At 39.3% G+C, this 20,577-nt stretch overlaps 1 protein-coding gene across 13 annotated transcripts in view; it reads right to left on the bottom strand.

The window, feature by feature from the left end:
- ANO5 (anoctamin 5) overlaps positions 1–18,546 on the bottom strand; it is a 67,574-nt gene extending 49,028 nt beyond the window's left edge. For 6 of the 13 annotated variants that reach the window (XM_005531585.2, XM_014260250.2, XM_088057277.1 and 3 more), the window contains exons 1-3: positions 18,406–18,546; positions 7,867–7,911; positions 5,472–5,536 (exon numbers count right to left, since the gene is read on the bottom strand). In XM_005531585.2, the coding sequence (XP_005531642.2) occupies positions 5,472–5,536; positions 7,867–7,911; positions 18,406–18,466 (171 nt within the window). In that variant the 5' untranslated portion in view covers positions 18,467–18,546. Of the gene's footprint in view, positions 1–5,471; positions 5,537–7,866; positions 7,912–18,405 lie in introns of those variants that run through there. The other 7 variants (XM_088057280.1, XM_088057282.1, XM_088057284.1 and 4 more) reach the window with 2 other exon arrangements.
- Positions 18,547–20,577: the final 2,031 nt, after the last annotated feature.

Genomic DNA, 20,577 nt, shown 5'->3' with positions numbered 1-20,577 from the left:
GACAATGTAAATTGGTACCAGTAATTGCAGTTACACTTAATGAGACAAGTGAGGGCTTCCCAGTTTCCAGTTCTGATCCACAGCCAGTGTGATTTTAATTGTAAATTGAAATAATAATTTTAAGTAATAAGTAGTGCCCTGATTTTAATTGTACATTATCTGGGTGCTCACTGTTTTCCTGTATGTTAGTGTGGAGGCTGCTGCAACATCCTTAGGCCAGATTCCACACAGGTATGACAGGAACACCAAGAGCAGAAGTCTCTGCAGAGCAGAGCCATCCTACACAAGTGGCCATCAGCTTTCTGAGGTCCTGGCCCACCACTCTGGCCTTGCAGCAGTGACGGGTTTTGAGATCAGGTGCTGCTATTGGAATGAATAATGGTTTACAATACTTCACCAGTTTCCCCGTATCTAATTCTCTTAGTCAATAACTTATCACACTTTTGTTTTGTCTTGCTTTTGTGTGCTTTGAACACAAACCACAGATTTAAACAGTGCAACCAAACAGTGCAAGTCCATTATGAAAATGCAATAGCTCTCAGTGGAATTAAATTAACTTTCAACAGAAAACAGAAGCAGAATACTAACAGCATTTTATTATTATAGTATCATTTACTGGTTTAGAGTTGTAAAATTTCAGAAAATTTATTAACCCAAATCCAATTTTTATAAAGTACTTTTTATTATTTTTAAATAATATTTTTCACTTTTATTACAATTTTTCTTGAGAGAAATCACTGAGGTCCATTCCTGTCCTTGTTACACATCCAGTAATACAAACATACTTCTTTACATTCTTTTTTAATGATGCCATTTCTGGTTATTTGCTTATCTAAGTAAGTAAAAAATGTCGTTTTCAGAATGCAGTAAAATAAACAGAAAAATCAATATGTTTTTTGGCAAGGAATCCCCCTGAGAAATAGTGCAAATATAAATAGCTTCACTGTGCTCTTTCCATAAGATAATCTGAACTGGGTTTAGAGGTCTAATCCTCCTGTCACTAATGCTACTGGAAAAACTTGCACTTTTAGTAGAGAACTAAGGGCTGAGACACCTAAGTAGAAAGTTTTTCTCAAATTCTACACTGTAAATACTTGCCATGGAAACACTGATGAAAGCACAGCCTTTCTCTTCAAGGCTGCCCTATGGCTCCTGACCTCTCCATTTCCCCCCATCCACACTGGTACTTGTTCATTTGCTTTTATCCAGTCTCTCCACCCCGTACTCCTCCCACCCACTGCTCACCAGCTCCTCCATGGTTAGATGCAAATACTGGCTTTAGCCACCCAATGGTCCTCACTGCCCACACTGCTTCGCTCAGAGACAAAATTTTATTACATTTAGGGAAACACAAAGCTGTGAGGTAAGGACACACAACTGGCAGAGGCCCTTGTACATTTCTATGCATTCTCTTAAATGCTTTCCTGTTAGTCACGAGATCTTACCCTGCTCAGTATAACTGTCAGAAATTAATTAGCTCAAGTCATTAGAATCAACTATTTTTAAACTGGCAGTCACATCTTCTCCTGCGCATTTCAAGTACTCCGATAGAAACACACTGCTTTTTCATGATATGTTAAGGTCTGTGTACAGCACAAAGTAGCTCCAGCATTGGTAACACATGAAAAGCAAAACAAGAATCAACTCAAATAATCTAACTTTGTTGAGATGAAAACCGAGAAGGTTGGCAGTGGTGGCAGCAGTGTTGCGCTGGTCCCTCTTCCTATGGAATTCACTTCTCTTAAGTCTTTAATGCACTCTGCCTCTCCCCAGAATAGCCCTTGTGTTTTTGTTAGACTTGGAGGAAGTCCTTTTGTACTTCTTTCTGGATTTTGAAACCAATTTAGTCCATCTTTGCAATACTAACAATGGCATTTTATGTTTTTCTACTTGAAGATGCACTACCCTGAGTTGAAAAATGAAAAAGCATAAAAAGTAATCCACAATACAATGGTGTTTCTTCAGAAAAAAACCCAATCAATTAACTTGGAACACCTGCAGCACCTGCTGCTCTGAAAAAAAGATAGTAACCTATGAGTCAAGGCATAATTGTGATAAAGTGCATTACTTTAATAAATTTGCCAATTTACTTCTGCTAACCTGCCTTAAATAAAGACAGTTTGTTCACAGATTTTCATATGATCAAGTTACCTTATGGAAAATCCTGATTAACAGGAATTTTCAGTAAGCATTTCACTGGTGTGAAATTCACAGAAAGGTAAAAATTTAATGTATAATTTTGCAAAATCATTTCCTATTGCCTTACAGGTAGAATAGGGCACAGTTCCTGCAGTCTTACTCAGACAGTAGTGTGGTCACCTGCCTTTTATGAGGCCAAGTCCACATGCATACCAAGCAAACATTTCAAATTACTTTGTGTTTCTTAATTGGAATAACAAATAGTCCTCCGTATAGATGGACCTCTACAGATGCTGATAAACTACAAACCAGTGATTCAATTTTGCACAAAAGCTGTACAAATTTTACATTTATCCTATCTGAATGGCCTGAACTTTTACTATTAGAAAATGTAATACAAATTCAATTCTTTAACCTTTCCTCCAATCTTGAAATAATTGAGTAATCTTCCTTCCTCTTAGGCACAGGAACGCTATTTTGTCAGGGTGTTTCATCTTAATTTACTTAGTAGCTTGAACAACTAATTACAATCCCTGAGCAGACACACCACTATATATTTTTCTACTGCACTCTCTGCACAAATAGAAACCACATAGGAAAACGAAATTCTCAAGTTTTATTTTATTCATTTTCCAATTTTCTTGAAGGGACTATCAGAAGCAATTATGTATTTCTTGGAACAAGAACTCCATAAAGACCTATTAAAGTAGATTCTACACAGGAATTTACTTAAGATGGTTGCCCATCCCTAACAGTAGTGGCTGTCTAGTACTGACTTAATAAGGATATAATCTGAAACAGTTCCCATTGCAGCACTTATTTGAAAATACCCCCTTTATATCTTTTTTTCTCCCCCTTTTCCAGTCTGCTGTTTGCAGAAAACATCTCCTTGCCCCTTTGCATGACAAAGCATCTAGAAATTATTTCTGCTATAAGTCTTGGAATATGAAATCCTGATGAAGGCCAAGTTATCTTATTTTTTTTTTTTTTTTGTTCCTGTGGGAGATTAAAGAATAAGAAAAATAAGGAGACTCAAGAAGAAGCAGTTTGAAAACAGGAGAAATCCAGGGTGAAATTGGCAAGAATGCAAAATCATGATGGACCAAATGCACCACTGATTGGTACTCCAATACCTTTTAAGTCCTGGATTTCATCTAACTTTTGTATATATGCTGGCAGGCTTCACTACACACTACACTACAGTTCCTCACTTTTTGTGTTACTTGCATCGTTCCCTATATCCAAATCACATATTCCTTTGCAGATTACAAAAGAAAGAAAAAAAGAACAACTGACCACTGAATTATGGATGGGTAATGTTTCTGCTCTCCATATTTATCTAGATTTATTTTTTCCCTCTTCTGTTGCTAAATCAACAATAAAACTTTAGCTTTTTCTCTGTGCTGCTGAACAGAAGCATACTGTTGCTGGATGTTATGATTTTTCTCTTCCAAAAGAAAAGACAGCCTGAGCATAATGAAGTAGCGACCTGAATGTCATTTAACTCTTTCCCAATTTTTTTTTTTAATTCCATTTATTTTTTAAAACTACTTGACTTAAATTGGTTTAGGAATTCCAAACGTTCATATTTTTTAACTGCAGAAACATTGTTAAGTGGCAAGAAAATTACCAACCTATCACAAAGGTAAAATCATTTCACAGAGAAATGTTCTACCTGTCAAAACATGAACAAAGCATATTGACCTGAGCTCAGGAGGGCCTTGGTGAAAGGAGGAGAAACCATGCTGGAATAGAAGATCCTGCTGAATTCCTACAGGAATGCATCAAGGATGTTAAAGGCAGCCTAGCAAAGAACTGAGGGAAAAGGAATTCATCCAGTTTATACAGAAGACAAGAGAAGCTGTGACAACACATGAAGACAAAATATTAGCATTATAGGAAAAAAAAATCCCATAAATATTAGGGGCTATCTTACTATTGCAATTAATTAATAGAAAAACTTTTAAATATAGACTTAACCTGAGTTCTAGGACATTAATCATCAGGAACTAAGTCTGTCATGGCTGATAAGAGTGTGAAACTGGGCAAGATCAAGAGTAACTCTGCAGCTTTATGTCTGCCCAATGCACAGAAAGCAAAAATCAGATAAATGACAATGCATTATGGTTCATTAGGTAGGACAGGGAAAAGCACAGAAAAGTACTAACTTGAATGTAAGCAAACAACAGATAACCAACCACCCGATCTGCAGAAACAACTAAGGCAAAACAAATTGTCTCAGAGGGAGCAATGAAAACAACAAAACAGAACCCCCATGTTATTAGCTACTTACTGATATTGCTAATATGACAATACTTTGTGATATGTAATGATAAAGTATAAAGTAAAATATTTATGTAAGGAAACATGTAAATAGAAAACAAGAGAAAAGGCTGCATGAAGTTACCAAGGAGAGATTTTTGAGAGGATAACCAGATATATTTTTCCCAGACATGAACATGCTGAAGATCAAAGCCTCCTCCTTTGCCTCCCCCATCATGAATCTTTCATCCTTCAAACAACGTTCAAATCCCATTTCTCTACATATATGACACATGTTGCATTCTTTCTCCCATGCTTCCTGCCTTTTCATATGTCCTAAGTCATGAAGTGACTTCTTCCAAGCTTTAGTGAAATACGTCATATCCATCCACTCAGAGACTCTAGTAAGTAGCTCAGAATTAGGTTATCATAGTATGATGACCATTGTTCAGTGAAGCGTTTGATATGGCTGTTCACTGAAAATTTTCCTGGAGAAAAAGATGATTACAACTCATGGAACAAATTCCGAAGGGAACAGGGTGAACACATGAACAAGTTTTAAAATGGAACTGGTAAATTTATGAAAACATTGGGACAATATGGTTGCATGTTCTAAGAAGACAAAGATCTGTGTAATCTAGGAAGCCCTTCTGCGTTCTGTCTTTGTGTGATCATCTCCAGATCTGGTCCTCAGAAGATGCTGAGGACGTGTTTGTGCAAAAACAGAAAGATTTTCCAGTTGTCAAAACATTTAAAGATTGTGTGATTCTCATTCCAAGACTGATACAGTAAACACCATTAAGCTCATACTGTTTTTTACTACTATGGTGCTGTAGCACTAACACTTGTAAGTCTCTTCTGAGACTCAGTGAGTGTCATGTCATATTCATGGCTTTGCTCTTTCAAAACAATACAGGAAGAAAAAATTTACATGGATAAAAAGGTGTAAGACAATCTAAAAGAAATACTAGTTTTGGAAACTGATTGTCTTTTTTACAACAACCATTCTTCTTCCTTCCTACCAAGTAGTACATTAACTAACATCATTCTTACTTTTTAAGGCACCTTACCTCAGAGCTGCTTGGGATTTCTGATCCTGCAGTTGAAATAATTTCAGGTCCATTGCATTCTTCCCCTAAGGAACATTGAAAAAGAGATTCACGTAAATACATCCCATTTTTAAAATATTGTTGGATCTGAAAATGATGTGGACCTTGAAGGCATGGAACTATGAACAAGTAAAGGATGGAAAATAACACTCATAATACTAATAATACATAAAATCTTCAAGAATGGTTCTTTGGAGGGGAAGAAATGCTGCAAGACACAATACTACCTTGTACCAGTCTGTACTGCCTTGGTGTAACCTAGCATTCACAGAAACATATTTTTAACTGTGACAGAAAAAAAATCTGTTGTCATCACTTATCTTTCTTGTCTCAAATATTTGCTAGGTTGAATGGGGTTTCACACTCAGAGCTTTGCTGCCTTGGTTATGGAATTTGAATTACCTACGAAAGTGTTTGCTAGAAATCAAATTAGGGTGTGGTTTGTTGCTAAGGAGTCAATGATGCATAACCTCAAGATTACAAATGCCCATGCAATGAAGGTATAACAAAAGGATCAGGAATAGTAATATGAACTTAATTACTTAGCTTCTTGTTCAAAAAACAAAGAAAAAAATCCTAAAAAAAACAGCTCCTAAACAACAACGATAAAACAAACCAAATAAAAATCCTGCCTTCATTTTAACGACAGTAATGAACACCAACATGACTTTGCCACAAATAGTCATTTCACCAAAGACACTTACTAAAGTGCTAATGCTAAAGGGAAAATCCTATTTAGCACCTTCATAATCTTAAACCAGATCAAAACACTGGCTAGGTTTGTTCCTCTGAATTTACACTGTCACCAGTTTCCTCTGGAGGACAACTCTGAGCCCATAAGCTAGGCGCCTGCTCCAAGAAGGTTTTTGTGAACAACCACCTCTCTGCTGATTAGGCAAATCAGTCTCTTCAATCAGGCATCTAAATCACTCCACCATCAAAGGGAAAAGATAAGCAGTTTTGAAAAGAGCTTATCAAAATCTAGACCATGCACCTAAAAATGATGTCTCTTTCTTTCAGAAGAGAGAATTCATCTTACTTCTTTCTCCATTAAGGAAGCATTGCTGAGTATAACTTAGACTGGACAGACTTACACTGGACTACTGTGAGGACAACTACAGTTAGACTATTTCTGCCAATAAAACAAGCCTACTTTTCGTTTTGTAATCTGCAAATATTTGATATCAAAATTGTGTCCAGGCAGAATATAAACTGGTTCTTCAAAAATACATAATAAGCTATTTAAATACAGCTTGAGAGTTTTTTGTTTCCTACATTTTTTTTTCTCTAAGCTCACTTACAGAAAATGGTCTCTGTAATTTATAACTATACATATGACATGATGAGAAACCAGGCAATGGTGTGTAAAATACAATAATTTTATGAATGCCCAGACATTCTGGTAAAGCAATCTACACATCAAAAATCTGCATTAGTAGATACAATCTGAACACCAGGATAAAGAATGGGAGCATCCCTACCACACTCTGCTACCTGTGCTGCCTAAAGCCCCAGGAGGTAGGTGGCTACTGCAGACTTGGCCAAAGGTACCAGCCCAGGGCCCAGGAGCAGAAAGCCCAAACATTCTGTCACACAACTCTCCCATTCCAGGCCAGGAACAGTCTGGCGCACCTTGTTCCTGCAGCAGGAACATTCAATTTTCTATACTGCTGAGGGAACCTGAACTGATTCAACAGCCTATAACAGCCTTTGTGTGGGTTTTTCCAGGATTTTATCCTTTCTGTAATTGTTAAAGTCTAACCTCAGAACAAATATAATTCAGAGTTTCACATTTTAAATGCTTTCCCAGTACCACAGCTGATTACTTATGCAACTTGTGGAAGGAAATCCTCTTGATATCTGTTCCACTGGAATAAACCTGAATAACCCTAGAACAGCACATGAGAAGGTAAAAAGAGAACACAAAACATACATTACTGAAAAGTACAACATACTTACTATGTTCACTCCTTGTAAAACATGTGATCAGATTCTTGAACATAAGCAGCACAAGTAATGCACACCCAAATCATGTAGAAAAGTGCAAAGAGGCCCCATCCCAGAAATGCACCAAGCACCATCAATGTAAATGCCCAGTTAGATCTTAACCAGAAGAGCTGCCAAGAGATAGCCAACAATTGACTTGCAAATCACATTACAAAAGGCCTAGCTCATATGTGATACCAATGACTCACATTAACCCAAGTCTGATTTCCAAGAGGCTCCCAGCAGAAAAAAAAACCAAAAAACCAAAATCCAAAAAAAACCAAAAATAAAACAAACAACAAAAAAGAACAGATAGAGAAAACAGACAAAAGGGGGTAGGGGGAAGGTAAAACATGGGTTAGTACAATACCTTCTGACTGTGATGGCTTGAACTTGGTGAGAATCGCAATGTCATCTTTAAAAGGGAAAAATGCTTCAGTAAGAACCAGAAGTAAAATTAATTTTAACATGAACCCATTTCATAATTCTCCTCTGTCCTTTACAATACAGCCACTATATAAAGCAAAAGAATTACCCTGGACACCAGAGACCAACCTAGACAGAAAGCATGGCACAGGCTCCTCTTGGAATACCAACATTCACCTTTTTGTCTAGGTACGTTATTCAGCAACACAAACAAGGATGCCAATTTTCCTTATCAGCAGTAGGGAGGACCATAATAGTTTCTACTAGCCAAGAACATGCTTTTAAAATTCTTCATGAAATTACTGCTTCATATCTAAAGATGGGAGTAAAACAATAATCTGATAAAATTCTGTACTTAAGGGTATGTCCTTGTTCTTCAACAGTACATGCTTTTATTTATATAAACAGATCTAGAAATATCTGCATGCCAAGAACAACAAACAAGGACACTTACTAAACTAAGTGGCCCTTTATTAAAAAATTTAATTGTATAAATTGCAGAAACTCTTTGAAATGTTCTTTGTTCAAAATTAACTTCAAAACAACACTATGACTATTAAACCTCACAAAATTATTTCAGAAATTTATCATTTTAGTATTTTTTCAAATAATTTGCCTTCATGGGAGTGCACATATCCTAGCTGAAAGGATGTAACTGGTGTCTTCAACAGTCTTACAATTCTTCACACAGCTATTTGTTACTCCTTAAATACATGTACCTTGGCAGTGTGCATGTTACTGTAAATAAGCAAGCTTTGTAAGGCCTATAATTCTGCAGTATAAGACAACATATGCTGTCCCAAACTACACCAAACTGCAGGGCAACCTACTTAGAAACTTTTGGTATGCCACCCCTAAGAATTACAGACCATTTCTACTTCAATTACAGACCTGAATGATGAGAACAGGAGCCCACAATACAAATTAACATTCAGTACTGAAGACTGAAGAACATAATCAAGATTGATCTCATGTCTTAAAATATAAGTAGTTTACTCACAAGAAAGGTACTTTCATTACTGTAATCTTATGATTTCTGTAACAAGCATAAAAAATGGCTTCTTGTGTAATTAAACAGTCAGAAATTCTACAATAGTTCAAATTTTTTCACAGTGCCAGAATCACTTTGTCCAATGACACTTCATGGCAAAACTGATGAGTTAGGAAAAGATAAAAGTACATGTGTTCAGTGCTGTTGCAAAAAAGTAATGATGGCATTGTAAATCAAGGCCTCCCACAGAACCTGTTTCTTGATAATAGCTGCAGCAAGGCAAGAGGCGCCAAAAAAAGGAACTGCACATTCTCCAGGAGAAATGCAACCTGTCATGGGTCATGTCCTGGCCACAACAGTGGCAAGTAAAAGCCCAGGACAGACCTAACCACAGGACTTATCACTCAACTATTGGTGCACTTTGAGGAATGGTTTCAGCTTTGAAGAATGGTTCCAGCTTCCAGCACTCTCCTAGATGGAGAAGAAGCACACTCTGGAGGACACTGGAGTCTGGTCTCCAAAACATTATGGAGAAGTCTGCCTTGTTAGAGAGAGAAGGGATTTTAGCCATACAGGTGTGGCTGGACTGTGCTATTCATCTTTGAAAGCCAATGAAAAAAACCTTGGCTTTTTTAATTACTAGCACAGTCACAGCCATGGATGCTTTTTAACTGTACCTAATCCACAGTTTTCCTGGAAGATGGCAATTTTCAGCATCCTCAGTAAGTCCAAGTCTGCTGGGAGATGGCAAAGAAAAAAGCTTGGCTGATGATGCAGCACTTGAGGTACAGCTAGGCACAGTGCAGCTGGTGTGCAGATGATGCAGCCTGGCACAGTTCAGAGCAACACTGCATCAGAAAACAGAGTAAGAAGTTTAAATTTTCCTTTCTTCCAGCTTTTATAACCCTGATCCATCTGCACCAAGTACAGCTTTTGACAGATGGTTTATACCACTAAAAACATTTACATATTAAGTGTTTCCAAAATCAGGTGGCAGATGAAGAGACATTTTTAGGGATCAAAATTTGTTTTGCTACTAAAACCAGAAAATCATCTGCCTTTGCACGGCTAAGACCTCTGATATAGCTATTCCAAAGGAAAAGCCACAGACAGAATTCTCATGTGGGTGTTGATAAACTGCATTGTTTAGCAGCAGTAAGGCAGTATTACTACTGATTCTGCTATTTCAGTATTGTTTCCAAAATACTGCTTTCAATTATTTCCATGATTTTCTTAGACACAATGACAGCATCCTTTTCAGCCAACAAAACCAAGCAACAAGCTTTCAGACCATTGATACTGTTCTACATATGTCTAACACACTGACATATCAGTTTATACACATGCCTATCCCTAGAGCAAAGTTTTGATGGTCCAGGTAAAATGAAACAAACAAATCAAACCAATAAACCAACCAAAATCCTACCAAATCCTGAAACTTACATTGCAGTTGCTATGAAGAAAATTCCCAATATTAATCTTTAACAAGCTATGAAAGAAAATGTTATTCCTAGATGTCTTGAAGTTACCCTCTTAATAAACCTGACGTTATTTGATCACCTGGCCTGGTCAACAGGAAAGAGAAATTAGTTACTCCTTCCAAGTAAGCATCATAGTGTCTATTGCAAGTGCTTCCATATCTAAGGAAAGCAGCTTTACAATGAATTATCAACTAAACTTATACACATACTGATCATATCCTCCAGAGCTGGATGGAGGTTGCCAATGGGAACTGAAGACCCACCTAGCTGACTTCCAAGAAAGCAAAATAAAGTTACTACTCCAGCTGGCATTGTCTGAACATTAGTAACTGTGCTGCTGAGCTGAAGGTTCAATCTTTAGATGATGTCTGAAGTGGTGATTCATGCACACACAGAGATGCTTCTAAAAATTTAAAACAGTTTAACAATGAAAACATTCTTAGTGAATCCAAGAAAATCTATTGGGAATATTTTAAAAGTATTTTATTAGTCCCTTAAGAAGACTGCTTTCAAGTACAGGCTGCTTCACAGATATATTAATTTTCTTCATGTGTTTTATTATTAAACAAGTACTTCCAGAGAACAAGTATTTATCAACACATCAGAAATAAAAGAAAAATAACTCTTTTTACGTAGACATAAGTATATGGAAATCTGTTCCTAACAGTAAGAAAATCTCATTTAGCATTTGGAAAAGACATGCAGTCCTAGTCCTAATCTCTAGTATAGTAACTGGGTTACTTTAAATCAAAATGGGACATTAACCTCAGCTGCCTTCCTTTTAGACCACAAAATCATCACCCCTCTTGATTAAAAGCCACTGGGAGAGCAAAAAAGGGAATACATTAATTAAAAAGAGAAGTTGCACAAATCTGTTTTTAGCAAAAAAACCCCACAAACACAGTGTTGTAGCACAGAACTTGAATGGCATTTTAATGCAATTCAGGCAACAATCACCACTGTATTTTATGTACCAGCACAGGCAAGACTCAAAGCATGCTGTGATCACTCAGACCTTCCAGGTATCATTGTTCTGCAAAATGACATACATAAACTGATTAATAGTTTCAAATGCAGTTAAAAAATAAAGTCCAGATTAGGAATAGTTGGAGAAAGTCAGGTACTTTTAAACTGCACAGCATTTACATGCATTCAAGTAAGAGGGACTAGAAAAACAAATCTCAGAACAGTGTGGTAGACGCACCAGACTGCAGGAGTTCTGACAACTCATGAAGCACTAGGGCTGTGCTTGCCTGCCCTTAAGAATATTTATACATTCAGGGCCAGACTTCATCAGCACTGACTGCAGAGGCAGGCAAACAGCTCCAGCAATGGCCTGGCACATACATGAAAGCACCAGGTGCTTTCTCCTCTCCTTCAAGGTAAGATGAAGAAAGAGGAACTATGTTTTATATATGTGGGAATGTTTTTCATCACAGCCCACATGCACTCGTGCATTCATGGAAACACAAGCACTTCAAGAAGTGTTAGGCACAGGCTTGCTTTCCTAGTGTGCCCAGAGATATACCAAACACCTCACAGCATCATTCATTAATGCATTTATCCATCTTCTACTGAAATCACTGATGTAAACCCTAAGGCAACAGGTTAATCTTTAATTAATGTCTTTAATTTCTTTCTGTGTTTGCAATACACAAGTGCCAAAAAGTAGCAGAAGGCCCAATGCACTATACATTCTGTGCACACAAGACACTCCTACTCTTATATGAGAGGTCTTCTATAGATGTTATCAATGAAAAGGGATACATAAGCTAGGAAACTAATGATGTAAATATAGCAATATTTTTTTAAAAAAAAACACCTCGAATTTACTGTCCTCTGGTGGTATTCCTCAGTTTCATGTTATCCAAACATTTCATTTCAGATGGCAAATTTAATCTGCAAATTTTTGTTCCTTCTGGTTCTTTATGCTGTACCTCACTCAATACTTTTTTGGTTATGCCTCCAATTAAATGCATCACTGGAAATTTTGCTACTGCATTCACCAAGTATTTAATTTTCTCACTTCTACAACATAAAAATATACCAGTATAGGAAGACATTTTATAAACAAATGCAAGATTTGCAAGATTTACAAGAACTGTAAGAATTGGCATTTTTGTCCGAATTACTTTAAAAATGATGGAACAACTTTGGAATTCCTATATTGATCCCAAAGAGAAATGGTTCCTATCAATCAAGACAATGATCATGGCAATGGGCCATGGCTTCCATTGCCTAAACTTTCATGTGTAAGCACCAGTCAATTAACAGAACTGAAGTAGGCAAAGTGGTTTAAAGAACCAAGTGGCCTGAAAAGCACACCTTCTAGCCATTACTTATTGGCATGGTATATTTCTAGCACACTATAAATTGTGCAAACATAGACTTTTTGATTTCCAAGCCAACTTCCTTGAATAACAAACCACAGGCCCCTTTCTAATTTAGGGCTAGTACAGAAAATGAAAGGACAACCATCCACATCAGGAGTCCTACCCACGTGATTTGCTGGGGTTCTGCTATCTTGCCAAAAGCCTCAAATTGTGAGCCTAGTAAAGAAGACAAGAATCCCTTGGGATTTCCAGTTAGAAGATGGCCCTTTACACAAAGACATACTCACTTCCTAAAAAAACGTGTTTGTAACTTCAGCATGTCTACTCGTACTCACTGAGAGCAACTGGTGAACAAAGGCATGAACACCACAGCTTTAACACCTTTACGTTTTAATGAAAAACATACATCTAAATAGTAAAATCCAAGTAAACAAATCCCAATAGACTTGGCTCCTCCCACACACCCAGTGCTTAATTTAACACAAAATGTGATAGTCATTACAACAAAATACACAATGTTACACAATGGGTAAATACACACCGTGTTAAATCTAGAAATAATTCCTGACATGTTATTCAGCTTTAGCACATAGCAAACAACTGTAAATCCTTCCATAACTATGTTTTAATTGCAAGAACTATCCCTAGCAGTACAATACATTTTCCCCTTTCTGCATTTATATACATATGCACATGGAAAGCTATCACCAAATATGATAAAATTACTGCTAGATAAGAAAATACAACTTGGTAATTTCACTGCTTTTTGGTCCAATCCCCAGATCACAATAAAAACTAGTGCAAAAGTTCACTGCATTATTCCTTTGCCTCTTAAAATTACCTTTTTACATTACCTATACTTTCTTGATGACATGTTTAGGTTAAATGACTATTTGTCTCCTCCATGTGCATATGCAACTCATTGGTTTAAAGACACTAAATATGAAGTGGTATTTGGTTTCTTGGTGGTTTTGTTTGCTTGTTGTTTGGGGATTTTTTACAAATTATATGCCAACAGCTCTCAAGCATGATTTTAAAAAGACATTTTAATCAGTGCCCTTTTATCTTATCCTAGTGTTTCTTCATATCACAGAAATGATTAAGTCTTTGTACATAAAGGTTACAGTGTACTTCCATTTTATAATACAGTTATCAGTTTATTTCTGTAAAGAACACCTCAGAACAGCACAGCACAGTAGGCAATGCTTTAGCAGCAAATGGATGGAGAGGGAATCACTGAGACAACATCACTTTGCCTTAACCAGAAGAGATGCTGGTGGCCTTTTTGCTGTTTATTTGGCATTCATAACCCAGAATCTCTGCCCCACAGCTGAGCCAAATCATTCCTCCAGGAACTGTTGTGAGTGGGAGACAGCTGCAGGGTATTTTCTTTCATATTCTGAGGGAGAAGGTGGAATTGTAGGCTCCTTGTTACAAAGAGATGAAAATGCTTTCACCTGTGATGGCAGGACCATCACTCAGTGATGAGATCCTGAAGGAGCTTAGAGGTCTTTTTCAACCTTATAATTCTATGAATCCAACTGTATTTCTCAGCTTTCCAAAATGTGGCCTGAATATCCCACATAATTGCTACAGGATTTAAATGGCATGCAGGTGTTGGGGGTTAGGTGCCCTTTCTTTAGTTCTGGCTCACCTGTGGAATTTTTACCCATTAATTGCGGGGAAAACCTGACTGCTGGTACTAAATGAGTTTTTGAGAAACACAAAAAGTATGGCTGGGCCCAGCGACGGAAGGGGGGCAGGAAGAAGGGAGGGCAGGGGTAGCTTGCTGGTTTCTTCAGCTTCAGAGAAGGACACTTTGCTGTTGCAGCCGAGAGAATTCACCATCACCCAGACGGAGCTGCTGGTTCTTCTTCCTTTGTTGGTGGCCTCACATCCCCCCTGTCCACCGCGGAGCTGCTGATACACCTCGGCCACCAGCCCGAGAAATCAGCTCATTCCAGTTAAGTGTTCCTCAGAGCCCTGCAGGAGCACCGGGACTGACTGCCCGAGGGGTTTGTGAAACAAAGCCTCTCCTCCATCCCTTCCCGTCTCGGCCGAGAAGGCTGTCACGGGGTCCATGGTTCTGTTTTGTTGTTAACGCTGTAGTTATTGTTGTTTGTTTGCCTTGTTATACACACTAGTAAAAAACTGTTATTCCTACCCCCAGATCTCTGCCTGAGAGCCCTTGATTTCAAAATTATAATAATTCGGGGCAAGGGTGTCTACATTTTCATTCCAAGGGAGGCTCCTGCCCTCCCTAGCAGACACCTGTCTCCTAAACCGAGCCACAGGGGACTTAACCCTTCCTTTGCTACTCACTGGACTGCAGACAGTGAGTTTAATCTCATATGCAGGGTTGTCACCTAAAATGAAAATGCTGTCCAAGAGCGATTTTTAACTGGCACAATCTTTGAAGAAAAATCCATATTTTACAGCTGCAGTGGAATGGGCTTGGTGTTTTCATTTTCACATTAAAAGCACCACAGCTATACAGTGATACAAGCTGTTAGGATGAGTTCCCAAAAGCAGGCTTTCCTACAACAAACAGGAGTAACTTTTCTGTTACAAAGAGGTTTAACTTCCAATAACCACACTGTGCCCCCGAAGTGACACATGGCAGACAGTAAAGAAATTCCACTCAGAAACCAGCCACTGGTTGGGCTAAGAGAGTATTTTCTCCCCTGCCTTTCATATTATGAATTATGTCTAAATTTCTTGGAGCTTTTATTTCATTACCTAGGAATAAACTTTCAAACAGCTTTCCTCTTAGCAATCCCTTTGGTTTAGGCCTGTGGGAACATGATATCCTATTCAATGTTTCCACAAATAGATCAGAAATTACTACATTGTGACAGTAATTAGAGACAGATGTAGTTTTAAATGGAGGCCTGTATTTTAAGTTACTGGTATGAATTCTGATCAAGTAAGTGCAGTATCATTTTATTAAATGACAGCAAGATTTGGCTCTGAATGCTGAGGTATTGCAAAATGCCAACACACTGGCACAAGCACCATTTGCAAGTCACGACATTGGCTTTCCCTGATGTTTTTCCACCTTTCTCAGAGGGAACAAGCAAGATGACAACCAACCTAAACAAGCATTTGAATATAGCTCATTTAGAGCATTTTGACTGCAAACCAGACTCCTGGAAGTTGTGTATAAAGGCAGCATGGCAAATCATGGCATGGAACCAACAGCAAGCTTCCAGAAAACTGGCAGGCTTGGGATATATCCCACAACACAGCTACTGCAGCACTAGCATAGGGGGGAAGGGGGGGAAGCACGGTGGGGATGCTACTGAAAGGGAATTTTAGACATAAATAAGCCTAGCAACATATTGCAGTCTTCTTCCTATGATGCTGACATTCCAATTTTGCAAGTTCAGTTTTCTTAGACTTTAATATTTGGGGTATGTGACACACACCTTCCAATAGAAAGCAAAATCACACACACAAAAAAGGAATTTTTTACCTCACACAGATGTAATTCAGCAGGAAGCCAGGAAGCTTCCTTCAAGGTAAAAGTTTTGGCACACAGGCTCTAAACAGGAAAGTTAAACTTTGTGATGCTGGTAGACAGTTTTGCATCCTCATAACCTTTTCCTCAGCATTCAAGTTTAACAGAAAGCAGTAGTAAACCAGAATTAAATACGCACATACTATCCAAATACAAACCTATCTTTAAAGAAACTAAGTAGCAGATGTTTTTTCTCCTGCCTTGTTCCTATTGACTTACACGGGCCATGCCTGTACACATTAGACATCTAGACCCTTAGGAGGCTTTCCCTTAAAGGCACAATGTGTATGTTTAGATCTATAAGAAATCCTGCTGGCAGTGTATGTATACTGTTAACTTTCCTAACCCATTTAATTAAAGGAATACAATTTAAGAAAGTTTTTGGGTTTTTTTAACCTTCGGAGACTTTTGGGCAACAAATTAACACCAACTTTAAAAAGCCTACTCACTTCACTCCATATTCAATTTGTTTCTGTTTTAGAAAAGTGTTTAATTAACAAAATTGAACTAAATTAGAACATAATTTTGTATGGAGAGTTATGTGCTATTGTATGGCAAATCCTCCTTAACCATCCTTGCACACTGAAACACCTCAAATTTCCTTATGTTCACTATTTATGACTATAAAAACTCCCACAAAGCTTATGGGGAAACTGAACACTGTAGAATAAAGTTTACAAATCTGACTTCATAGAATCATTCCCTAAATGGGAATATTTTGTGTGTTCTGTATATATTTTTTAGTCTCAAGGTACTTTAGTAGAACAACCCATGGAGAGAGCAGCTCAGTCCTGGCTCTTTTCATTGCTTCCAGGCAGTGGGATGGGCAATGACTCAGGTCTCTCACATCCCCTTTGGAACAGGATTACTGGCCACGAGGCTGTAATATCCATCTGCTCAGGTTCCTAAGAAGTCTGCCAGCCTCACCAGGCCTTCCCAGAGGGGGCACACCTTCGTCTGACTCTTGCTGTGAATGCCTGCCTCCCCACAGTTGGACACCCGTCCATGAGGTCACTTCTTTTGGATAATTTCACAGTCTCTGAAATAAGACTGCCAAATATTTTGAAAATCATTACTTGCCACTAGTGCTTGAGGTGTTTAAAGTGGCACTATATATGTTTTTATAAAAGAGACAGTGTAGTCAAGCTGTGAAGGAGAGCAGATAACCAAGAAGCCAACACAGGCACTTAGTGGTTCTTCCCTGCTTTAAGATTTTCACTTCTAGGACTGATGGCAAAGCATTATTCCCAAAACAGAAACTCTTCTAGGTCAGCATTTTCCTTTTTTTAAAAAAAACCTATACAGTCTCATTCTGAAAATATCAACATGCTCTCTTACATCAGACTGTTGATTCATGTTGCCAGGTGAAGTGCTGATAAACATACACTTACGTCATGTTATTTTACAAATTCCTGATATGACCACATTTATTATAAGTAATGATATATCATGCTGACATGAAGTGGAAGCCATAACACGGCTATAGGAAAAAAAGCAAGGCCCCGACACAAATCCACTGGCCCACATCCCCTGCCACAGGGTCTGGTCTATTCGAAGCTGAGGGGACTCAGTGCATCTGCGATAGGGCGAGGGGGAAGAAGGCTTCCCTTCCTAAGTGAGATGACCCGGTCTGCTCTGAGCCTCCTTGTAAGGGCAACCTCAGCTCCCGGGAGCCAGTGCCCCATCCCAGCTGGTGCTTCGGGGGAGGCTTAAAGTTTGCTGTCCGGCAAAGGGACCTTTGTGTCTGCTATGTCTCTAAGATAAAAATCGAGCGGATTCTCCAGCTTTTGGTCTTGTCAGGGTGCTGATACGTGAACCTTCATTTTCAAGGTTTATTTGTGGATTATAAAGATCTAATCATAGTTGGATCATGCTCATGGAAAAGTGGTTTTGCTCTTCTCAAGTGGAAGCCGAAGGATTAAAAGCTCGATGCAGGAGGGGTCAGGATTCACCCACGATCAACCCCATCTCACAGACGTCGGTCTTCAGACCCTTGGAAGGAACCAGAGCCCCCCAGAGTCCCGCACTACGCTCGCCCCCGCTGCCTCCCACCCGCGCCGCTTCCACGGGGCCCGGAGTCACCGCAGGAAGCGCTACCCTTTCCCAGGGGGCAAGGGCGGAACAGAGTCGGGATCCCCCCCTCCCCGCCCCCTCCTACCGTCCGCTGACAGAGACATCTCGATGAGGGTCTCATTTGCTTTCTTCCCCAAGCGATTCATGGTGGCCGCCTTTCCGCCGCTGCTGGGGAGCGGCTGAGGAGCGCTGCGGTGACTCAGGGCTGGGCGGCCGCCTCATGCATGCGCACTACCCGCGGAGGCGGAGTGACGCCGCGCCGGGGCGGGGGAGCCTGGGAGCAGCCCCCGAGCGAGCGCGCCCCTCAGGGCCCTAGCGGGCCGTGCCTCCGAGAGGAAGGGCAGCAGGTCGAGGAGTGTCCTGGCCCGTACGGGACAACCCCTGAAATTAAGCAGTGTGCCTGAGAGCAGGGTCCACGATATGTGTGATATGGGCTCAGCTGTCCCGGCTGTGTCCCCTCCCAAGCTGCTTGTGCACCCACAGGAGACCTGGGTGAACGGAACTGGACGCTGTGCGAGCGATACCTGAAACAGCTCCCTGTTATCATAACTGTTCTTATCACAAACACAAAACTTAGACCCATAAAAGCTGCTATGAAGAAATTAAACTCTTAACTCGTGAGCCTCCGTTCACAGCTGCTGTCCCTGCTCCCGGAGCTGCTGCCATTGCCCTGTCTCTAACAGCCCTACCTTCTTACTGCTTCCTTCAATCATCTGAGAGAGTTTCCAACAGTCATTGTTCAGTATATTCAGTATATTTTTTTTGTTCATTAATATAAGCTCAGGTCTTCTTTCAAATTAACTTTTTGTATATTCATCTTCTACAACTTGAGTAAGCATTTTATGCTGCAAACTGACAAGGAGCTTTGGTACTTAGGTAACTGTAACACAACAGCACTTTCAAGACCAATAAGAATTCATGGAATCTTAATAAAAAGTTAATCAAGTCAGTCAGTTGAGCTACTGGGCTTGTTTTCAGACCTATATACAGTACTAAGCCTTTATTTGTGCAACATAAATGCTTCAAGAGGTATATTTTTAGTCAGGAGCAAGACCTACAATGTGTCTGGTTGTTCTCCGAAGCCTAAAATGTTTAGTTGGGGTTTTAATGCTCCAATGCAGGATGGTGGGAACAAAGAGGATGGGCTTGGCACACCTAACGGTGCCCTTAAACAGCTTGTGACTGCATACAGTGCACAAGGTCACAAGGCTCCGTTTAAGAGCTGTACTTCTAAGCCTTTAATTTCCTCCTAGCACTGCATATCTTGGATAAATGCTTTTATGTCCACAGAAGATGCAATTAGAGTTGCTATTCAACAAGAGCCAGAAACAGCGAGAACTGCCACAGTCATTGCTGTTTTCCTCCTAATTGCATGCTTGCTGTCCCCAGCTCCACCCAGCAGTGAACCCAACCATACTTAAAGCTGTACCTCAGCCAGAATGCCGAAGAAGATTTTAACGACCTCTGTAATTGCACAGGCTGATCATGTGTCCAGTCACTGACTTTGTGCAAGTTACACAGTAGCCTGTGGTAGGGATAGGATGGAAGGATGTTCTTCTAGAATGAGTTATCTGTGGAGGTGCACAGGAGGTCTATACAATACCCAGCATTGGATTTTCGTGCATATTCAGTTGAACCAGCTATTGTCTGACTTGGTGGTTTCACAGTTTGCCCGTGTGATCTAGGACCACACTTCCTTCCAAGGGCACACACCCTTTTTCTCCCTCCCACCTTCCAGTTTCACTCTGAATAAGGAATGAAGGGGATGCATGATTTATATTAACCTATTAAAACAAATTATCATGTTGTTGGTTTGGAGTTTTGGGGGCTTTCAGTTCCACAAATCACTGCAAACAACTGGTAAGGACAAAATGAAGGAAGATATGGCAAACCACACAATGTCAGGACCATTTTATTCCTAAAATATTAATACAGTAGTCAGGTACACCATAATATTTCAGCTATAGGATTAGAAACACTATTTCTAATACAGTGCATATATAAACCAAAAAATAATAAAATACCCAGAAGGTTGTGGGTAAATGTAGCAAGCATCACCAAAATTGCTGGTAGTGAATATACTTAGTATATTCAGTGGCAAAAAGTAATCCTTCATTTGTGCTAAAGGACAGCAGGTAGTTTGTTGTTGCGGTCCAGTTGACCTGACTGGAGGAACAGGGTTCACTCTGATTCAGGGTTGGCAGCTCTATCGCAATACAGCAATAAAGCTAGGTGACTGGTCTGATCAAGACGACCA

Source organism: Pseudopodoces humilis, chromosome 7, assembly GCF_049639895.1.
Source record: "Pseudopodoces humilis isolate 2021_Gansu_Grassland_sample_001 chromosome 7, ASM4963989v1, whole genome shotgun sequence".
Taxonomy (NCBI): domain Eukaryota; kingdom Metazoa; phylum Chordata; class Aves; order Passeriformes; family Paridae; genus Pseudopodoces; species Pseudopodoces humilis.
Note: the sequence above shows the minus strand (reverse complement) of the source record. Positions and strands in the feature narration are given on the sequence as shown.